A 21,631-nucleotide genomic window follows, 5' to 3' on the forward strand; every position below is an offset into this window, starting at 1 on the left:
CGGCCCTACCCAGCTGTCTGGCCAATAGCCTACTTTATTGGAATCTCAATTGCTCAATCCCTCATGCATAGCTTGATTACTTGTGTTGCCCATGTTTGAATGGGCAAAATGGCAAAATGTATGACAAATAAAAACATGATTCTCACGATGTCCAAGATAAGTAATTTCAATTGAGCCAATGTTGTGGAGATTGTTGCTGTGTAAGATTTGTTTTAGCCTATAGTCGTTCATTCATAATGACAGGATACCTAACTAGAACACTTAATTTAATACACACATACATACATACATACATACATACATACATACATACATATTCGACAGCTGCCAAAATGGCTGACTGAAAGAACCTAAGCTGTTGATAAGCTGTTGATGTACTTATGTGTTAAACTATCAATTGAAAAGTATACATTATAAAATGCATACAAATATTCTAATACTAATCAAACAGTAAGAAAAAGTAGTAGTAAACACGCAGAAGCAATATGAGATGGTATTGAATCGTGTTAGTTTATTTCCCTCTGGGTATAGTTCCTCACAAGTTAGTAATGAGTATTCTGGGGACAATATTCAGGATAATAATGTTTTGTGATAAGGAGGAAAGAGAATGCCTGAAGCACAAGGCAGGATGGATTGAGATGGGACTGTTTTGTATGATGAGTATAGAGTAGGAGAGTAGCTAAAAAAAAGTAGATGACTCCTTTTCATGAAGAATGGTGCAATTGAAAGTGCCTTGAAACACCTATGTTTCCCTTTTCTGTTGTGGAATTCTGTTAATTCATACACCAACACTCAAACAAACCTGCCCTAAGGGGTGGGTTTAGTACTAAAATAAGACATGTGAATCTTAATGATACTTCTAATTGTAAACTTGAATATTGAACATGGTAGCCAAAAATGGTAGCCCCGCCTTCCTCTGTCTGGATTTCCCTCCACACTTCCTGCTTTGTTTGAGAGGGAGCGAATTGACGGACTGAATAGGCTAGCTGTGGAGTTTAGAACATACGAATATGGGCTGGGAAGTTTAGAACATACTAAGAATGTGCATGTTTTGAGTGATTGTGATTCACTCCCAGTCAGTGACAACAGACAGGATAAGGATAAGCAGTCAGGTCAAGTTAGGTTGTTAAATTACTGTGCAAGTTAGCACTTAGCAAGTTCTGGTCACTACAGGATCCTGTTTTGAAACTGGATGTAAAGGGTGAGTGACCTCATGTGTTTAACATTGAGTTATTGCATTAAGATATACTTTAATCTTGGTCTGTAAACTTCACTGAATGGATCATTTTATGTAAGTGGTGATGTATTGGTGAGGCCATTGAAGGCATCTGCATACCTTACTGATGTAGCAATTGTTGGTCCGTTAACGCAGCATTTTGACTTAAATATACTTACATAACTTAGTCCTCTTCATCTTCTACCGGTGGAGTGTCTTTTGCCACAGTCCGTGCCCTGTCCCATGAGACCCATCTACTCCAGCACAGCCACCACTGTCCATCAATATGTGTCCAAGCCATCATATCCTGAACGTCTTGATTTCAAGGGCAATGTTCCTACGGCCAGTCTTCTTATACATGTTCCATTAGAGATCATATTTTGTCAGTGCAAAGCAAACCATTGTGTGAAATATACCACTTCATAATTGAAATATCATAATACTCAACTTCAAGTTGTTTGAGGCACAGGAGTGTGTTGTGTGATTTCTGGGCTGGAACAAAAGCCTGTGCACTCCATGGCCCTCTAAGTAATGTCAGGATCAATAATTTAGCCAGCTAACTGAGAAAGATTGACTTCAAATGTAAACAGTACTGACTCAATATTCTCAATAATACATCATTTACTTTAGCTCTTTTGATAAACCAGAAAACAAACCGCTATAGCTGAGAGTTTGTTAGTTACCTGGCTAATTTATTGATTCTGCTTTGTGACATACACTGTAGGACTAGGCTGACCACGCCTTCCTTCACTTAGCCAACACCTGGTGCGACAAATCAACAGTAATCAATTAGTATGAAATTAAATTCAGGTGTGCAGACTGATAGTATCTACTGGACTTTTTCACTGGGAAACTAAAATCAAAAGTCGTACTTAGTCTAGCCCTTGATACTTAGTCTGAGTGTCCACAGGTGCATTTAATTGTCTCCTTTCACAGGGTAATCTAACTGGGCTAAATAGAATTTCATCCAAATGCAAAGGGAATCCCCCTATGAATGTTATCATAGGAGGATTACCCCATACCCTTGGGTTTGACAAGTCAATTCAGGTCCATGCTGTCAGAGGGGGGGGGGGAGGGGAGGGGGGGGGGGGTTCACATGGAGCTAATCTCTGAATCCCAGAACTAATCTTACTTAATTGTGTCAAATTCTCAATTAGGTTCTGGGGGGAAATTCCTGAAAAAAATATCAGAAACAAGTAAAGTCTCCACCCTCCTAAACAGAAACTCTTTACATGGAGCAAATGCGTCGCATTACATTTTCAGCTGCAGGTAGTACTGGATTTATATGATGGGGCAGTTTTAAGGAATGACATTCCTTGAGGGCAACATTACTTTTTCAATGATTTGAAAACTTGTACTAATGTCATTACAGATTCTTCCAACTCAATGGGGTTTATTTTATTGCTTTAAAAAAACTGAATCTTACTGGCTTTAAGAGCTGTCCTAAATTTGTCGAGATGACATGGCTAAGATGGCATGGCACTATGCAAGGCACCTTGATTGTTTGATTTGTTTTCATTCCTATTTTGATGAGAGGCAGTGGTAAGTATATGCAGAACTTACCGCTTAGTTGACTATAGCCTGGAAACCTGATGTTTTATTTAATGGAATTCTACATTGGGTATAAATTAGTGTTTGGATCAGGAAAGTTTCCTCTCACGACCTCTACAAGCCAGAATGTTGAATAAAATTGTGTTTTAACTAACTTTACTGTTTGTCTGTGTGATTGGTCTGTTTGCAGGTAGGAATGTGAGACAATATCCACAGGAAAGCATAATTCAATCCTCTTTTCAAAGTGCTGGTAGTGTTCAGATTTGTCACCTGAAGCATGCACAGAACCACGTAAGCATGAGCCTGGCGAGTATGCATGCGTACATGTATTTATCTTGTGTGAGTGCTTCAATGAAATTCAACGTCAGGTTTCCAGGCTAGGTTGGCTATTGCAAGTGAAGGGTAGGGTTCTTGTATCCTTCCTTCTCTCCACCCTGCTGCCTGCAGGCTTGGAGAAACAAGCAGCCTCTGTGAATGCTGCTTAGGTGACATGAAAGGTCAAAAGCGGTGAGGGAGGAGCACCCTTCTCAAATGGAACAGTAATCTGGGCTGTAAGCTCCTGCTGTCAACATAGCAGCATGGTGATTCGTTCAGAAACATCTCTTTTGCATAAAATATGTCTGAATTTTCAAACTAGCTTTCATTGGGAAGGCGGATCAAGCGTTTAAAAAAAATTGCATGTGAAAACAGAATCCTACTCTTTACTCCACCTGCACCTGCTTAACCCACTTTTTTTGTTTTGAGCCAGCGTCGGCCAGAGCAGGGCACCTGACTCACGCCCAGGAGGCATCCCGGTTCCAAAACAAATGCAATCGCTTTTCACCCGGTGCAAACACCTCCCACCGGGGCCAGATTTGAAACCCATCACTGAATCGCCTGCTTGAGTTGCCTGGCAGGCTTTGCACTCTACCAATCAGAGTTGACAGGGTGTAAAAAGGAGGAGGAGCTGCATGATTGTGGGCGTTTCCTATCTTGGACTCCCACTTCTATTTGAATTTAATACACTTCATTAATGAAGAGATGAATGAAAATGTTTCAGTTTTTCATTTGCATGAATCAAAAGCATTGAAATGCAATTAAGTTGAGTAAAACAAAAACAGAATTGTACATGATTGACCTTCTTTTGCTCTCTCATCTCTACCACCTTTCAGGTCAAGCATGGATGTTGCTGTTGCAGAGGAACCCCTGAGGAAAATCTTCAGAGCAAAAAAGACTATGAAAGTCAGCGATCGACGGCAACTGGAATCCCTTCACACCACTCTTTCCTCTCCATGCTCTTTCCCATCCCCACCTCAGCCATCAATGGTAAATGGGAAGCACTGTGAAGCTGTGTCTATGGAAGTAGATAAAGAAATACATGGAACTACACATACCACCACTCATGCCACTTCCTCCCTGACAGCCACATCCCTAACCACTGAGACCTCTGAGGAACCAACAGCCTCTGAATTACTGGTTTCTTCATCACAGAACATACACTCTGATGTAAAAGATGTTCAGGAAGAAGGAGAGGGGGACAAGGAGTCTACATTACCCAGCCTCGAGGTAGAAGACAAAATGAAGGGGGATAGAAATTCCAAGGAGGATGTTATTGTTTCCTCTCCAGTGAGTTCAGAGAAAACAGAAGCAGTAAGAGAGAGACAGGTTGATGGTATGGAAATGGACCTGGTACCAGGTACCACTCAGGACACAGTGCCCATATTGAACCCTGCCGCCTCCCTCCTCCTGTCTTCCAACACGGCTGTAGAGTCTGTCTCTTCCCCTTCGCTCTCCCCATCATACACGGCAGAGTCAGACCAGGAGGTCAGGCCAGGGTTCCTGGTGCTTAGTGAAGATGATGATGATGTCCAGGATGAGAGTGATGAGGAACAGAGGGAACGTGAAGGAGGAGTAGAAAAACTTGAGGTTAACATGAAGAAGCCAGAACAAATTGTAAGTGGTGCTCCAGTTGACTCTCCGTCCCCTTCATCACCAACGCCCCTTCAGATTGATGAAGGTAATCTTTTCCAATCCCAACTAAAGCACCAAAGTCATTATGTCAAGTTTAGATTATATGTTTATTTAATTTTTTAAACCTTTATTTAACTAGGCAAGTCAGTTAAGAACAAATTCTTATTTTCAATGATGGCCTAGGAACAGTGGGTTAACTGCCTTGCAGAACGACAGATTTTTTTGACCTTGTCAGCTCGGGGATTTGATCTTGCCACCTTTTGGTTACTAGACCAATGCTCTAACCACTAGGCTACCTGCTGCCCCAGATGTTAGCTAGGTTGCATGAATTTGTCATATTTCTGACTTCAACTGGCCTGTTGGATAGTGGAAATAATTTATTTTTCAAGAAGTTAGCTTAGATTATAGCGGTGTTTTGATAGTTGGATGATATTATAATGTGTTGTGTTCTCTCTAAACAAGAAGAGGAGGGTGCTGCTCTACAGAAGAAACGATCCTTGTCTGGAGACTCAGAGGATGGTGGTGAAAAACAGGGAGAAAGAGACTTGGAAGTGGTGGAGAGGCATAACAAGAGGCCCAGAGTAGACTGTGAAGAGCTGGAGGCTCATGTGGAGCTGAAGATCAGTGGGAGCGCTGAAAGGCAACACAAGCTAAAGAAGGTTGGTCCTCAATTGAGATGTTTTATTAAAAAAATAAAAATTTAAATAAACCACATCTCATTTCCCAAGTTGTAGTCATGTATCCTGAGTTGCATGGCATATTTTTGGCTTTAAAAAAATGTATAATAATAATATTTTTTTTATTGGTGCTAGCTTCTCGTGTTTTGGGTGTTATTTATAAAAAAATCTCTGGACCGATTTTAAGGTTAAACAAATCAAATAACCTTCCATCTTTTTACCTCACTTGTCCATTAAAATGCCTGTCCTCTGTAGGTGGTGCAGCAGCTTGTTGAGGAGCAGTTGTGTGTTCTGCAGCTCACACTATTTGACAAGAGTCTTCAGGGGCTCAGAGACAGACTGGACAAAATAGAAAAACACCCGAGTGCACTCAAGAGCCTGCAGGTCAGTTGTCAGAAGATGAGAAATAAAACACAAACAGGGTAATCTAGGATAAAGACATTGGGAATGTATTGCCCATTAGACAAGCAAATCCATGTTCCACGTGTGCCCTTTCAGGCAAAGATTGGCCGACTTTCTAAGAAAGTTGGAACTGCCATCCAGGCCAGGGAGAATGCCAAGAAACCTCCAGAGGTGAGTGAAAATGGAGGCAATTGATCTTTCAACGATGACTGTGATTTCAGAGGGAACTTGCTTTTTTGAAAGATTGATGGTACCATTGGAACTATATACAAAGTGCTTTTCCCTATATTCATCAGGTACTGTTGCCACCTACCTCTACTCATGCCACAGCAACCACCCCAGCAGAATCAGCAATTCTCGGCCTGAGGTAAGTCATTGGTTTGAAGTGTAGCAGCGTGTCCCAATTAATCAGAGGAAAAAAACATTTCACCAGAGGGTAACCCAAAGAAATAGGTGCATTGACAACGAAGATTCAATTTGTCATTGAGTTATTTGGGATAAAAGCAAATGATTGGATTTACAGTGATGTCATACTGTATCTCTCAGCATCCACTTATGTTTGTGTTCACCATCATTCTCCACTGAGCAGCCTTTTGATCAGCTTCCTGAATCCTCTGCCTGTAATCATTTCCTCTCCTCCTTGTAAACAGAACAATGGGGAACAACACATCGGATCCAAAGCGTAATGATCAGAGCAGTCAAACCCCTACTCCTGTACGTAATGATCAGGGCAGTCAAACCCCTACTCCTGTACGTAATGATCAGGGCAGTCAAACCCCTACTCCTCTACGTAATGATCAGGGCAGTCAAACCCCTACTCCTGTACCCACAGGTGAGTAGGAGGGAGTTACTCTGTTGGCAGGTTTCTCTTTATCTTAATCTGTGTGTTTTCTCTAACCAACTGATAGTATTATTGTATACGGTCTCTTCTTTTTAAAAATCTCAATTTCTTTTTCCTCCACAAGCCTCCTTGCTACCTTCCCCCTCTTCCACAGCCTCAGCCGGATCTCAACCCACATCCCAAACCTTGATGCTGAGCACCTGTGTTACCCCAACACCTGGCCCGTCCGCCTTCCCTCTCCAGTCATTCCTCATACAGCTGCCTGGTGGAGGGACAGCCATCCTTACCAACCCAACCAACTCTCAGCTAATCCCAGTGTGTGCACTTCCCGCCATGACGAGTTCCACCGTGACACCCACCACTGCCTTCCTCCTACAGAGGACTACTCCCTACACCCCTGCTGCTCCCAAGCCCCCCTCTGCTTCTGCCCTCTTATCTCATTTCGCTGCCATACCCACAACCACGACTACACCCACTGACACACCAGCTGCCACAACGTCCCACATGACCACACCCATAACCACACCCACATGCAGGGCCACAACCACACCCTGGGCCACAACCATAACCACACCCACATGCAGGGCCACAACCACACCCTGGGCCACAACTGTAACCACACCCACATGCAGGCCCACACCCAGGGCCACAACCGTAACCACACCCAGGGCCACAACCGTAACCACACCCAGGGCCACAACCGTAACCACACCCAGGGCCACAACCGTAACAACACCCAGGGCCACAACCGTAACCACACCCAGGGCCACAACCGTAACCACACCCAGGGCCACAACCGTAACCACACCCAGGGCCACAACCGTAACCACACCCAGGGCCACAACCGTAACCACACCCAGGGCCACAACCGTAACCACACCCAGGGCCGTAACCACACCCAGGGCCACAACCATAACCACACCCACACGCAGGGCCACAACCACACTCTGTGCCACACCCAATGTCTCCCACCCTGGAGCCACTGGGACAGTCAGCAGGCCCAGCTCCGGTGTGTCTGTCTCCGTCTGTGAGTCCATTCGGCTTGTGTCTGTGACGAACTCCACTTCAACTTCATCCTTGCCAAGATTCTCAATGCCAGCCACCACAGGCACTCAACCCTCTGTGCGACCAGCTGCCTCTGTGCATCAAGCTGCCTCAGTACAACTAGCTGCCCCTGTACCACATGTGCCTGCGAAAACAGGTTAGCTTACACCTCAGAAGTTTGGTTTCTTATCTTGGAAGAGTAAATGTAAATAGTTTGTTTTGCCCAGATTCTCAGTGTCATTCTAACTGAGAAGCTGTTTTCCTACACTCCTATGTATGTAGGTAGTGAATCTACAAACCCTCCTTCAGACTCCACACAGGCATCTCATCCTGCCAAATCAGAAGCATTCATAGACCTGACGGAGGAGGAGGAGGAGGAGGAGGATGATGATGATGATGATGTTCTAGGTAAGATTGAAATTGCCTTTCTCTCCCGCTTCCTTTTGGTGAGCAGTATTTTATGATATTATAGAGGCCAGAAGTGCAGTGAGTTGTACATCTCCTGAAGTTGTCCCCATGTGTTGTGTGCAGTTACTGGAGTGCTGAAGGCTCCGATGGCTTTGAAGGCCTCACCCTCGCCTTCAACAGCGGGTCAGCGAACAACAGCCACACAGCAAACCTCCACTTCAGTCGGCACACAGGCCGGTAGGTGGTGTCTTGTGCCAACACTGTCTGTGGTTATGTTGACAGAATACCCAGATTGTTTTTCTCTTTTTATTTATTGTTTCAGTGAGGTCATCTCTTGGTCAGACTTCAGCTGTTGGGTCTCCGCATGCTGTTTATCATCGCCCCCTGCAGGTGAGACTACCAAATATTTGAAAGCAGAGCAACTGTCTTTCAATACATGCGCTGCGTTTCAAACTCATAAGACACACCCTCCTCCACTTACCCTCGCCTTATGCAATTGGGGGAATACCCGCGGCCGTCTTTGTCGTCAGTCCAAATGATTAGCCAAGCAAGGGAAGTTGGCAACGTAAGCCCCTCAGCCCTTGTATTTGATCGAGTTTGTGAGTGTACAATTATGTTCACTCCGGGGCCTGAAACGCCCCATAATTCAATTTGCGTTGATTGTACATCCGCTAAGAAAAGTCAGCCTAAACTTAAAACCAACATTAATATGGAGAGTCAACATACAAGTGTAAGTAAAAACAAATGTAAATAAGTTAGAAATGGTGCTACTAATGCACATGACGGCTTAAACACTTATCATAAAAGTAATGATGTTTTTGTTTGGTTAGCTTTTGGAAATGATGGCTTGCGCACAACTTTCCCTGACATCACACTTATACATTGTAGTTTTCGATGTATCTGATATAGTAGGATGGCTAACATTCGATGTCTGCGGAGGCGTTGTCTTCTAGCCAAGATATGAAATGCAAACATAATTGACTGTAGAGCATATAAGGCACACACAACAGCTACCAGTGGTTCCATGATGACTGAAAACAACCGTGAGATGAACGAGTGACACATTTCCGGGCAAGAGCGGACCATTTTAAAATGAATTCCTTCTTCCATTGCCCCTTGCCCTGCAAGTGTCAACTTGTCAGATGTCATGATATGTCATCAGAAGTGTCAACTTAATTTGAGGGCTGAGGGGAGAGGGTGTGTCTTTGTCTTTTAAGTGTTTGGAATGCAGCCATGGAATACTGCATGTTCCAGAATGTTTTCCAATTGGAAGAAAATGTACACATTGGCCTATAATCAACCAAAGAGAGTCAACATAGCAAATGAATGTGAAAGGCTGAGTGAAAGTTGTAACATTTTCATCAAATTAATCTTTCAGGGCTCCCCATCTAAAAGTGTTGCCTCGGCAACATCCACTTCTTCATCTTCCACACCTTGCCCCCAGCCCTCTCCCCTTCCCCCCTTGCCTGTCCCACCTCAAACTATCAGCCTGCCCCTCGAAGCGGCCAGCACCAGCCCTCCACAGCAGCCTCTGCTCAAAATAACCCGTGTTCCGAGCCAGAATGACGGCATCGTGCTCTCCTGGTCTGTGACTGAGGTAGACAGGAGCTGTGCTGCCGTGGACAGCTACCACCTGTACGCCTACCACCAGGACCACTCTGGCCCCAGCACACACCCCCTACTCTGGAAGAAGATCGGGGAGGTGAAGGCCTTGGCTTTGCCCATGGCCTGTACACTCACACAGTTTGTCTCTGGCTCCAAGTACTACTTTGCAGTCCGTGCCAGGGACGTGTTTGGTCGCTTTGGACCGTTCTGTGAGCCTCAGTGCACTGACGTCTTAACGTCCCCTTCACCGAAAGCTCCAATTTAACCACACGCTAAGAATTAAGTTAAAATGTATTGTGTCAAGTTAAAACAAGAGGAGAAATGTTGATTCTGTAGATTTTTTTTTTCTGGTTACTTAGAAAGCCAAAGTGAAGAGTTCAGTAAAGCTTCTGGCAAAACGAATTGCTCTGTTTTCAAATGAATGTGTTTGGTATTTGTTTTATCAGAATTGTGCACTCAAATCATATTTGAGCCCAGGTGTTTACAAGAGTGACTTATCATTGGAATGTTACTGGGAAATGTTGTTGCCCATCTTGGTGAAATCGGTTGGCCCCATGTGACCACTGTCTGCCTGCCGTGTGTCTGCCTACCACATGGTAGCAGCATTGTACCAAAATTGTATCTTCAACACAGGACGAGAGGATTTGAAAATCAAATCTGAAATGGCCTGGTCCCGTTTCTGAACGATTATGGACAAAGTATTCTTCTCCTTCTAGTTTCCTGAAGGTATTTGAAAACTCAAACTTTTCTTTGCAATTGTCAGTCTAACGGAAAGAACATACTATGAAGGGCAGAATGACCATGTGGTAATACCCAGTAGTTTTGCGTCTCATGAGAAATGAGCCTGCTAAAGCCTATGTGACCTCTCTTTTCCTCCTGCTCAATTCCTGCTACTGGGAAGGACAAGTTCTACAGTTAAATTATACATGAGCTAGGGCCTCCTGTGTATGTGGGCACGTCCTGGGACATTTTTTTTTATGGATGTAATTTAATATCGTTTTTTTACCTTTTTAATTTGGCATGAACAGAACCAGTCATGATTTTCATATTGTCGAACAAACAACTTAAAAAAGTACGCTACCTGCGCACGTCAACTCCAAAATAATTCCAGCATCCTAATATTTGATGAATAGATGAATGGAAAGAGACATCTGTTACGAAACACCAAAAAGTGTAATGACATTCTGTGATTTTCATTAGGTCTACACTTTTGTAGCCTGAATTTATTGATCCGTCTTTGACAAAAGGACTTTTTTTTTTTGTAGAAAGAAAAGTTGGGGCGACTGAAAAGGGGCTGAGAGATGGAACTATCCCGGGATGACAAGTGCAACCACGTGGATATATATATATATATATATATATATATATATATATATATATATATATATATATATATATATATATATATTAAACCATGACCGGCAGGGGTGTTCGTTTAATTTGGAGTACGCTTTTATTTTAAGATTTACCTCTAGCAGTACAAATTGCATTTTAAAGAAATAGTAGAATTGTTTAATTAGTATTATTTAGTGACCCTGCCCCCCACCCCAAAGTTTGACTTTGTTGCATTTAGGGGGACTCATGTCTCATTCAGGGGTCTGAGACACTCCTGGGTCCCATCCAATTTATACTGTCTGTTGATCGTTTTATGCTCTGTGTGATAGGGACATGTAAAGTCTTAATGGCTGGTTAGAAACATGTAAATAAATGCATTGGACCTGACAACAGAAAGGACCAAGAAATATTCAGACTATTGTAATTGTTCATTAAAATGTTTGTAAACTATACTGGTATATTGATACTTGACTCTAGGGGGAGCTAGTCCCTTATCAGTTTTATTCACACTAACACCAGTTCCTAGACATTTATTGGAAAGGCACCCCCTCCTCCTCCACTCTCTCAATGCATACTAATGCTGCTAGAGGACCCTCCTCCCTCCCACCCAGATTTCTCAGGGATGGGCGGGAGAGGGGACAGATAGCATTTTCAGTTCAGTAAGGCAGGCAATACTTATAGCCCCATGTCTTTTTCAGTAAGCAATATTGATGAGCCTCTGCAACATGTCTAACCTGTGTGAGTGGTATGTACTAGACCAGAGCTAGAGGAAAATAACATGTTTTCATCTGGATGGGGAGGCTTGTTTTGTTGAAAGAAGAAAGAAGATGAGCTGGGAGGGGGAATAACTGGCAACTGCCATTCCCCCCTTCCACATAGAGACAAGAAAAAACGGAGGCTACTGGAGTATTTGTTTTTTTCTTTCGTTCTTTGTTCTTCTTCTTCCTCATCGCCTTGCTGGGAGGTGCTTTATCTTTTCATTTGCTTGCTCTCTCCGTCCTCTGCCTCCTCATCTATTTCTCCATTTACCTGGTCTACAATTTCTTCTATTTATGAACGAGAAAAGGAAGGAAAGAGATTTTTTTTCCTTTTTTAATTTCCTTATCCATTCTCCCTTCCCTTACCATTCCTATAACTCCCAATCTTTCCCCCGTCACCCACGCTCCCCCTCCCCCCCATTTCTCCACTCACTGTCCACCCCATAACTTTGGCTAGTTTTTGAATCCACCAGTGTTTCAATTATCCAGATTTTTCCACCAGAAAAGACAAGCTGGTTGACACTATTGACCTTTTTCATGTTTTTACCTTTTCCTATTTTGTACCTCTTCTTCTCCCACAATCCTTTGCATCTCTATTTTGGGGATTCTTATTTATATTTATAGGTAGGTCTCTTAGTGTTTAGTGTCCGTCTCAATCTGTTTGTGTGTGTTACGCATCCACATAACACACACACACACATGTTAATCCACAGTATGGCTTGGTAGAGGAATGGTTCTTTCATCAAATCATTCAGCTGGTACTTGTTTTCATGACATGCCATCCCCCTATGCTCTTTCTCTCCATTCCAAACATCACCTTTTTGCTTTTGACCTCCATCAAAACCAAAGTGATTCATCCTGCAACGCCTTCCTCTCTTCTCAGAGGAGCACATTTTCTCTCACTGTATTGCACAACAGTCTCTTCTTCTCCCATTAAATGTGTAACTGCCTCCGTTTCCTTATATTGTATCATTTTACTCACACACAGGAGAAGACTAATGCAAGGTCCCAAGGCAAACTCCATATCTAGCAAAAAAGAAATAAACCAATATATTATATTGTTCCCATCTCATCCTGCACCTCTTATGAAACAACTGCTGTCTGATGAAGACTGTCAAACATTATCTGTAGATCTGCGCTTAATACTCACTTGTTTCTCATTCTACTGGTCTGTCACCTGTGTATGCATCTCTCTCTACCCCCCCCCCCCCTCCCCCTCTCCTATCACTCTCACTCCCTCTGACACACAAGCACTCCAAGATAATGGACTAAAACCCTTGCTGCAATTCTTTACCTTTCAGAGGATCTTTTTTTTAATGCTTTTCTCATCTGTCGCTCTCATTTTAAGCGCCGTTCATCTCTATCCCATTGTTGTTTTCCACCTACACCCCCACACTTTTAATTATCCAATCATTTCTTTATTTGTTGCTCCATTTTTCATTTGCCATCAGAAAATGATTCACATATCCTAATGTTCTATACGTTAGAGGGTCCTTTTGCTTTTCTGATATAATTTGAGAGTTCTGTTTACTTATATGGGGAATAATTTTTGTGAGTTATTACTGGGACTACTGTGATATATTTTAGTTAAGGGGCAGGTAATTTAGTGTAATCATTTTTGTGAGTTAATACTGGGACTACTGTGATATATTTTAGTTAAGGGGCAGGTAATTCAGTGTAATTATTTTTGGAACAATGTTTAGCAATAGAAGCAAAGTGTTGACAGGGTGGTGAAAAGGTTGTAGGGAACTGGTTTATTCTGAACTAACCAAAAAACGTAGACTTTTTGGTGTGAGAGGGACAGAGAGGGTGAGAGAGGGACAGAGAGGGTGAGAGAGAGTGAGAGAGGGAAAGTGAGAGTGGGAAAGAGGGAAAGAGAGTGAGAGAGGGACAGAGAGAGTGAGAGAGGGAAAGAGAGAGTGTATTAAACATAGCAATAGACATATACATAGATAAGTAGAGCAAACCACAATTCATTCTCTCTCCACCTCTTTATATTTCATTTTGTTCTTGATGGAGAATGTTATGATTCTCCTCTACATTATATGAAGATATTGGGGAATGGGATTTTTTAAATAAATATTCTTCACAATGATAAATGCATTCTGGATGTAGCTGTTTTCCTGAGGAATTACTCTGTCTCGGATTGGACTCCAAATGAAAGCCTCTAATTAACTGTTAATTGAAATTCAGGACTTTTTGGTGTTTTTTCTCTGAATGGACTAAAGCTGATTTTAATACTTTTTTCCACTATTGAATTTTAATGGGATTTTACTATCAAGGATTAAGGACTCTCATCTTTTATCTTCTAGTGATATATTTGTGATTGTTACAATTTCTCCTATCTACAAACACAATTACATTTAGAATCACTCCGTATTAAGGGTTAATTAGGTGAGTACAGTGTCTCACTTACACACAAACTATCTCTATTGCTCTTCATTTTCTTGTCATTGATTCAATGGTATGTGTGCACACATTTTGTCGTTCAATGTGGCTGTTAACATAAATACTCCAAGTCTTTCATACATAGCATTGCACCACAGTGTGTCGGTGTGTGTGATAGAGAGAGGTGGATATTGATCGAGTTGAATGGTGGATTATCGAAGATCAGTCATTTCCCCTAAAATCTACCATATCTATAGATGTTTTCCTTGGGCCTTTAATACCTTCTTTGAGGTCTTATAGATGTTAGTCTGTCCATAAAATCAAAAACTCTGATCTCATCACAGTCTTTCTATACATTTAGGCTACGTAATCTGTTTCTGGGTCGTTCCACCAATAGTGCCCTTTGAGTCCCTTTGATACCTTTATAAGTTCCCTTTAATATAGACCACGTGGACAATTCTATATTCTATCTGTTCAATCTATCTGTTCAATTCAATACATTTCCCCATGTTTTCGCCATCATTGTAAAGCCGTAGTTATTTTGTTGCTTTGACAGTCATTTCTGAAGATGATTATTTATTTCTCATGATTTATGTTTCCAATTTCCCTCATTTTAAAGTCAACCTGTTACGTGAACCCAAAAGGCACTTTATTGGTGGAATGACCCATCTCCACACCTCATAAACAAGCTTCTATTTCTTTGCCTATATCTGTACTCTGTACTCTTTAAACCTTCTCCCCACCCACTCTCCAATGCAGTTCTAGACACTTCGTTTAATGTACTGTGTGTGTGTGTGTGTGTGTGTGTGTGTGTGTCACTGTAAGGGAGCGAGAGTGAGTCCATTGCCCTTTCCGCCTACCTCTCCCTGCAGCTTATCCGGTGAATACATCATTATTTCAAAGGAAAACGTCAATGTGTCGCAACGTACGGTATTATGCACTTTTCTTTGTTGTCTGTTTCCGCTTTGAGTTGAGAGCCTCAGCTCCGTGTGTCTGCTGCAACACACCCGCCTGTCCATCCTTCATATGTCCTGTGTGTTTGACCCCTTTTCTCTAATTCACTTTCCTATCATTTGGCTGACAGGGTTTGGATTTATACTGTGTGCTGAGAATTGGTCAAGGTTACAGCTCCATACGCGTCAAATCCACCCGGGACTTGGTCTTGTAATGCTTGCCATTATCCATGGTGCGTTCTATTTTGACCCTACATGTGACTAAGAGTCTAGCTGCAGATGGGCCCATAAGCCCGTGTAGACTGTCATACCTGTCAGTAACATCGCAATGAGGCTAGATGGTTGGCCAATGTGTAGCTATGGGCTCAACCACAAGGTTCTTGTGGGTCTCCTAAAAGGAAAAAACAACAACAATGGGTAGAAAGTTGATTATCATTAAACTGATAGAATTGAATACAATGGTTTTTACTAGTGTTAACGTTTTATGTGTTTGTATGGGCCCATCCATCCCTTAGATTGTGGTTGTACCTGAAATGGTTGGACTGATCCTCTTGGGCTTCAATTCCACATGTTGTGTGGACTTTCTGTGGTCTGTGCATATCCTGAATATTTTCAGGTCCTCTGTAGCTCAGTTGGTAGAGCATGGGGCTTTGCAATGCCAGGACTGTGAGTTGGATCCCCGGGACCACCCGTATGTAAAATATTTGCATGCGTGACTGTAAGTCGCTTTAGATAAAAGTATCTGCTAAATGGCATATTATTATTTCCATAAATAGACATATTCTAAAATGCCATTTGGCACAGCAGGACCACTGGACGTGAATTATTCAGGATGCGTTCTGAAATTGTTTAACCTAAGTAACCATTTAAATACGCTGGAGTTTCATCCTAAAACATAGAAGTGTGCATATGATCTCCACCATCAAAAAGACAACGTTGTCCTGCATCTTCTACGTTTCATGTGCTGCAGCCGTTGCTGACTCAATAGCAAGACCAGGAGACAGCAGGGGCTGTGAACATTCAGAATCTCCATTCAACCTCCCGTAATCTTTGTCACTCGCTATGCTGTCTAACACAGACAGGGCCTAACCCATGTCTTAGGCCTACTTCTTCCCTAAGATTATGAAACCATCTCAAACTTAGAGTAGTCTGTCAGTCTCCCTCTCATTCAACCCACTGAATGCATCTGTGGATCAGACACTGGGCTTGCTCACTTGGTGATTGGAGGGAGCTACAGTATATGGGGCAAGGAGACTATTTATTGGCAGTTTATTCACTCCAAGACTGGAGAATATGGGTCATGATCTGCTATAAAAAGTCTGTTTAATAATTCATCATAGCTGATTAAGAAGAGTCGTATTGACACAACAACGTAAGAGAGGCTATAACTACAGGAAAATGTGTACAGCATTTATATCATTTTGTGTGTATTAATGGGTAGAAATAGTGGCTGGATGGTAGCTTTCTCTATTATTTTTCTCTGACGTTTCCATTTAGGGTCACCCTCTTGGTTTATGTGTTAAGTGTATGTCACTGTGATTATGTTGTGTACAGCATGTGTCGGTGTGAGGCCTATCAATCTATTAAATATAGAACTTATCTGTTTCCCTAGAGACATAGTTCATTATTTATCAGCATATTTAATTCATAATTTATTTACCTAAAGTATGGCCTATGCAACATGCCCTTGAACAGACAAATCCACTTTTATTCATTGAGAAATTGCTTGTAGGGTATTTTGAGATATGCATGGGTATAATTAGGATTAATAAAAGTTATTCATTACACTCCTGCTGTACTAAGGGGGAATGGAGACAATTTAGTACATACAGTGCATTTTGGTAAAATACATAATTGCTTGTACTGAAGGGAAACAGCATCACTTGTTGGCCTCGTCAGTGTAGAGAAGCGTCAGGTGTGGTTGTGTGCAAGCACCAATCAGAGTGCCTGCTGGAATTTGGACCTACACTGGGTATAAAGAGCCTAGTGTTCTAATGGAAGCTCTCATTCACTGTCTGTCAGACCCAGCAAGAAAGCACATGCCTATCTTGAAGTTCCCATGAATCACATTTAGGACCTCTGAAGCCTATTGCCAAATTCACCATGTGTGTGGTTGCACTTCCATTTATGTGTTCCCATCCTCCCTATTCCTTGTTCATCAATAACAGATCCGCTGCAGTCAGATGGAAACTCTATAGCAACAAATACGCATCGCAGAAAAGGGGTAAAATAAGAAAAGTAGAGCTTTGGAGAGCAATTACATTGAACATCGCTTTACACTGTGACCCAACGAGGATTTAGCGCTCGTGCCGTTTTCCCTGAAACCACTGAGTGTTTTGAGGCGCGAAAATCCAACTACATTCTCAATCAACTGATAGAAAGGATTAGGATTTAGCGAAGAGATAAATCAAAGGAAGGTTCATTTTGAATCTCTCCACACCGTTCATGCTCTGCCAAATTCGTTAATAAATGCTCCATTTCATGAGGTATCGAAGCCAATATGTGTCAATTAATATTCTCAATTTAACACTGAAAAAGCTATAGAGTAGGCCGGACAGGAGGGAGATAAACTAAACTTGAAATCCGAGTCAATTACACATAAAAAAAACAGGAGAGCAGTACATTTGGAAAGGTTGTTGTCTAACCTTTACAACCAGGGTCAGTGTCATGTACAGTGTTTTATAGCGTAGTTTAACCATGTACCATGAGTAAAATGACATCCCTACTCTCTGATAATTGAAAACATGTCACATTGAGCCAGGACTCCATAGTCTTGGGGGGGGGGGGGGGGGGGGGGGGGGGGGGTGTAATCTCAGTAATATTTTGTAATGTTCACACATACAGTGCCTTCGGAAAGTATTCAGACCCCTTGACTTTTTCCACATTTTGTTACTTTACAGCCTTATTCAAAATGTATTTACTCAGTACTTTGTTGAAAAACCAGTGATTACAGCCTCGAGTCTTCTTGGGTATGGCGCTACAAGCTTGGCATACTTGTATTTGGGGAGTTTCTCTCATTCTTCTCTGCAGATCCTCGCTGCACAGCTATTTTCAGGTCACTACAGAGATGTTCGATCGGGTTCAAGTCTGGGCTCTGGCTGAGCCACTCAAGAACATTCAGAGACTTGTCCAGAAGTCACGCCTGCGTTGTCTTGGCTGTGTGCTTAGGGTCGTTGTCCTGTTGGATGGTGAACCTTTGCCCCAGTCTGAGGTTGTCAGAGCTCTGGAGCAGGTTTTCATCAAGTATCTCTCTGTACTTTGCTCCGTTCATCTTTCCCTCATTCCTGACTAGTCTCCCAGTCCCTGGCGCATAAAAACATCCCTGCAGTATGATACTGCCACCACCATGCTTCACCATAGGGATGGTGCCAGGTTTCCTCCAAACATGACGCTTGGCATTCAGGCCAAAGAGTTCAATCTTGGTTTCATCAGATCAAAGAATCTTGTTTCTCATGGTCTGAGAGTCTTTAGGTGCCTTTTGGCAAACACCAAGCGGGCTGCCATGTGCCTTTTACAGAGGAGTGGCTTCTGTCTGGCCACTCTACCATAAAGGCCTGATTGGTGGAGTGCTGCAAAGATGGTTGTCCTTCTGGAAGATTCTCCCATCTCCACAGAGGAACTCTGGAGCTCTGTCAGAGTGACCATCGGGTTCTTGGTCACCTCCCTGGCAAAGGCCCTTCACCCCCGATGGCTCAGTTTGGAATAGTCTTGGTGGTTCCAAACTTCTTCCATTTAAGAATGATGGAGGACACTGTGTTCTTGGGTACCTTCAATTCTGCAGACAGTTTTTGGTACCCTTCCCCAGATCTGTGCCTCAACACAATCCAGTCTCAGAACTCTACAGACAATTCCTTTGACCTCATGGCTTGGTTTTTGCTCTGACATGCTTTGTCTTTCAGAGGGAGGTGTATGCCTTTCCAAATAATGTCCAATCAATTGAATTTACCACAGGTGGGCTCCAATCAAGTTGTAGAAACAACTCAAGGATGATCAATGGAAACAGGATGCGCCTGAGCTAAATTTGAGCGAAGGTTCTAAATACTTACGTAAATAAGGTATTTAAAAAATAATAATAAGAATAATGTTTTCGCTTTGTCATTATGGGGTATTGTGTGTAGATTGATGAGAATTTTTTTTAATTTAATGGTGGCCTGAGCCTTCAACTGACCTGAGCCCTAGGACCATGCCCCAGGACTACCTGACATGATGACTCCTTGCTGTCCCCAGTCCACCTGACCGTGCTGCTGCTCCAGTTTCAACTGTTCTGCCTTATTATTATTATTAGACCATGCTGGTCATTTATGAACATTTGAACATCTTGGCCATGTTCTGTTATAATCTCCACCCGGCACAGCCAGAAGAGGACTGGCCACCCCACATAGCCTGGTTCCTCTCTAGGTTTCTTCCTAGGTTTTGGCCTTTCTAGGGAGTTTTTCCTAGCCACCGTGCTTCTACACCTGCATTGCTTGCTGTTTGGGGTTTTAGGCTGGGTTTCTGTACAGCACATTGAGATATCAGCTGATGTACGAAGGGCTATATAAATACATTTGATTTGATTTAATGCATTTTAGAATAAGGCTGTAATATATAATATTTAACATTTTTGGGGGGGGAAGGTGGTGAATAGCCTTCTCAGTATTATCTTGTAATGTTACCCTATAGGACTAGATGCTTAAAATAACCTTGTTTTGACATGACATGAACATTTGTAGAAGTAGCCTAGTAAGCCATTGACTCCACCCCATCCATTTAATGGATTCCTTTTTCATAATGCTAAAAATACTGTAGGCCTACAGTGAGTGAAAAAAGTATTTGATCAATCAAATCAATCAATCAAATTTATTTTATATAGCCCTTCGTACATCAGCTGATATCTCAAAGTGCTGTACAGAAACCCAGCCTAAAACCCCAAACAGCAAGCAATGCAGGTGAAGAAGCACCTATTGATCCCCTGCTTTTGTACATTTGCCCACTGACAAAGAAATGATCAGTCTATAATTTTAATAGTAGGTTTATTTGAACAGTGAGAGACAGAATCCAGAAAAACGCATGTCAAAAATGTTATAAATTGATTTGCATTTTAATGAGGGAAATAAGTATTTGACCCCCTCTCAATCAGAAAGATTTCTGGCTCCCAGGTGTTTTTTATACAGGTAATGAGCTGAGATTAGGAGCACACTCTTAAAGGGAGTGCTCCTAATCTCAGTTTGTTACCTGTATAAAAGACACCTGTCCACAGAAGCAATCAATCAATCAGATTCCAAACTCTCCACCATGGCCAAGACCAAAGAGCTCTCCAAGGATGTCAGGGACAAGATTGTAGACCTACACAAGGCTGGAATGGGCTACAAGACCATCGTCAAGCAGCTTGGTGAGAAGGTGACAACAGTTGGTGCGATTATTCACAAATGGAAGAAACACAAAAGAACTGTCAATCTCCCTCGGCCGTGGGCTCCATGCAAGATCTCACCTCGTGGAGTTGCAGGGATCATGAGAACGTTGAGGAATCAGCCCAGAACTACACGGGAGGATCTTGTCAATGATTTCAAGGCAGCTGGGACCATAGTCACCAAGAAAACAATTGGTAACACACTATGCCGTGAAGGACTGAAATTCTGCAGCGCCTGCAAGGTCCTCTTGCTCAAGAAAGCACATATACATGCCCGTCTGAAGTTTGCCAATGAACATCTGAATGATTCAGAGGACCACTGGGTGAAAGTGTTGTGGTCAGATGAGACCAAAATTGAGCTCTTTGGCATCAACTCAACTCGCTGTGTTTGGAGGAGGAGGAATGCTGCCTATGACCCCAAGAACACCATCCCCACCGTCAAACATGGAGGTGGAAACATTATGCTTTGGGGGTATTTTTCTGCTAAGGGGACAGGACAACTTCACCGCATCAAAGGGATGATGGACAGGGCCATGTACCGTCAAATCTTGGGTGAGAATCTCCTTCCCTCAGCCAGGGCATTGAAAATGGGTCGTGGATGGGTATTCCAGCATGACAATGACCCAAAACACACGGATAAGGCAACAAAGGAGTGGCTCAAGAAGAAGCACATTAAGGTCCTGAAGTAGCCTAGCCAGTCTCCAGACGTTAATCTCATAGTAAATATGTGGAGGGAGCTGAAGGTTCGAGTTGCCAACGTCATCCTCGAAACCTTAATGACTTGGAGAAGATCTGCAAAGAGGAGTGGGACAAAATCCCTCCTGAGATGTGTTCAAACCTGGTGGCCAACTACAAGAAACGTCTGACCTCTGTGATTGCCAACAAGGGTTTTGCCACCAAGTACTAAGTCATGTTTTGCAGAGGGTTCAAATACTTATTTTCCTCATTAAAATGCAAATCAATTTATACAATTTTTGATTTTTTTTGTTGTTATTCTGTCTTTCACTGTTCAAATAAACCTACCATTAAAATTATAGACTGATAATTTCTTTGTCAGTGGGCAAACGTACAAAATCAGCAGGGGATCAAATACTTTTTTCCCCTCAATGTATCT

General features: G+C 42.5%; 2 protein-coding genes across 16 annotated transcripts in view; both read left to right on the forward strand.

The window, feature by feature from the left end:
* The first annotated feature begins 930 nt into the window (after positions 1-930).
* On the forward strand, positions 931-10,112 carry LOC110538964 (activating transcription factor 7-interacting protein 1). 15 transcript variants are annotated; one of them, XM_036938492.1, is made up of 14 exons: positions 931-1,201; positions 3,516-3,723; positions 3,919-4,072; positions 4,170-4,763; positions 5,180-5,376; positions 5,650-5,778; positions 5,893-5,967; positions 6,093-6,163; positions 6,447-6,628; positions 6,762-7,838; positions 7,964-8,089; positions 8,213-8,326; positions 8,412-8,479; positions 9,468-10,112. In XM_036938492.1, exons 2-14 carry the CDS (start codon positions 3,718-3,720, stop codon positions 9,957-9,959), a joined length of 3,285 nt encoding a protein of 1,094 aa, XP_036794387.1. In that variant the 5' UTR covers positions 931-1,201; positions 3,516-3,717; the 3' UTR covers positions 9,960-10,112. The 15 variants fall into 15 exon arrangements, with proteins under 15 accessions (XP_036794387.1, XP_036794382.1, XP_036794388.1 ...); XM_036938482.1 differs by lacking the exons at positions 931-1,201; positions 3,516-3,723 and adding exons at positions 2,303-2,485; positions 2,958-3,058; XM_036938490.1 differs by lacking the exon at positions 931-1,201 and adding an exon at positions 2,303-2,485.
* A 964-nt stretch (positions 10,113-11,076) lies between these two features.
* The window catches only part of LOC110538963 (glutamate receptor ionotropic, NMDA 2B), a 112,392-nt gene continuing 101,837 nt past the window's right edge, over positions 11,077-21,631 (forward strand). The window contains exon 1 of the mRNA XM_036938478.1: positions 11,077-14,181. The gene's annotated coding sequence lies outside the window, so the exon portion shown is untranslated. The remainder of the gene's footprint in view (positions 14,182-21,631) is intronic.

This window comes from Oncorhynchus mykiss, chromosome 12 (genome assembly GCF_013265735.2).
Source record: "Oncorhynchus mykiss isolate Arlee chromosome 12, USDA_OmykA_1.1, whole genome shotgun sequence".
NCBI lineage: Eukaryota > Metazoa > Chordata > Actinopteri > Salmoniformes > Salmonidae > Oncorhynchus > Oncorhynchus mykiss.

Coding starts and splice junctions, on each gene's coding strand:
- LOC110538964 (XM_036938479.1), top strand. CDS start 2,679: ATGGCTAAGATGGCATGGCACTATGCAAGGCACCTTGATTGTTTGATT. Junction 5,968..6,092: donor ATGCCAAGAAACCTCCAGAG/GTGAGTGAAAAT, acceptor TATATTCATCAG/GTACTGTTGCCACCTACCTC. Junction 6,629..6,761: donor CCCTACTCCTGTACCCACAG/GTGAGTAGGAGG, acceptor TTCCTCCACAAG/CCTCCTTGCTACCTTCCCCC.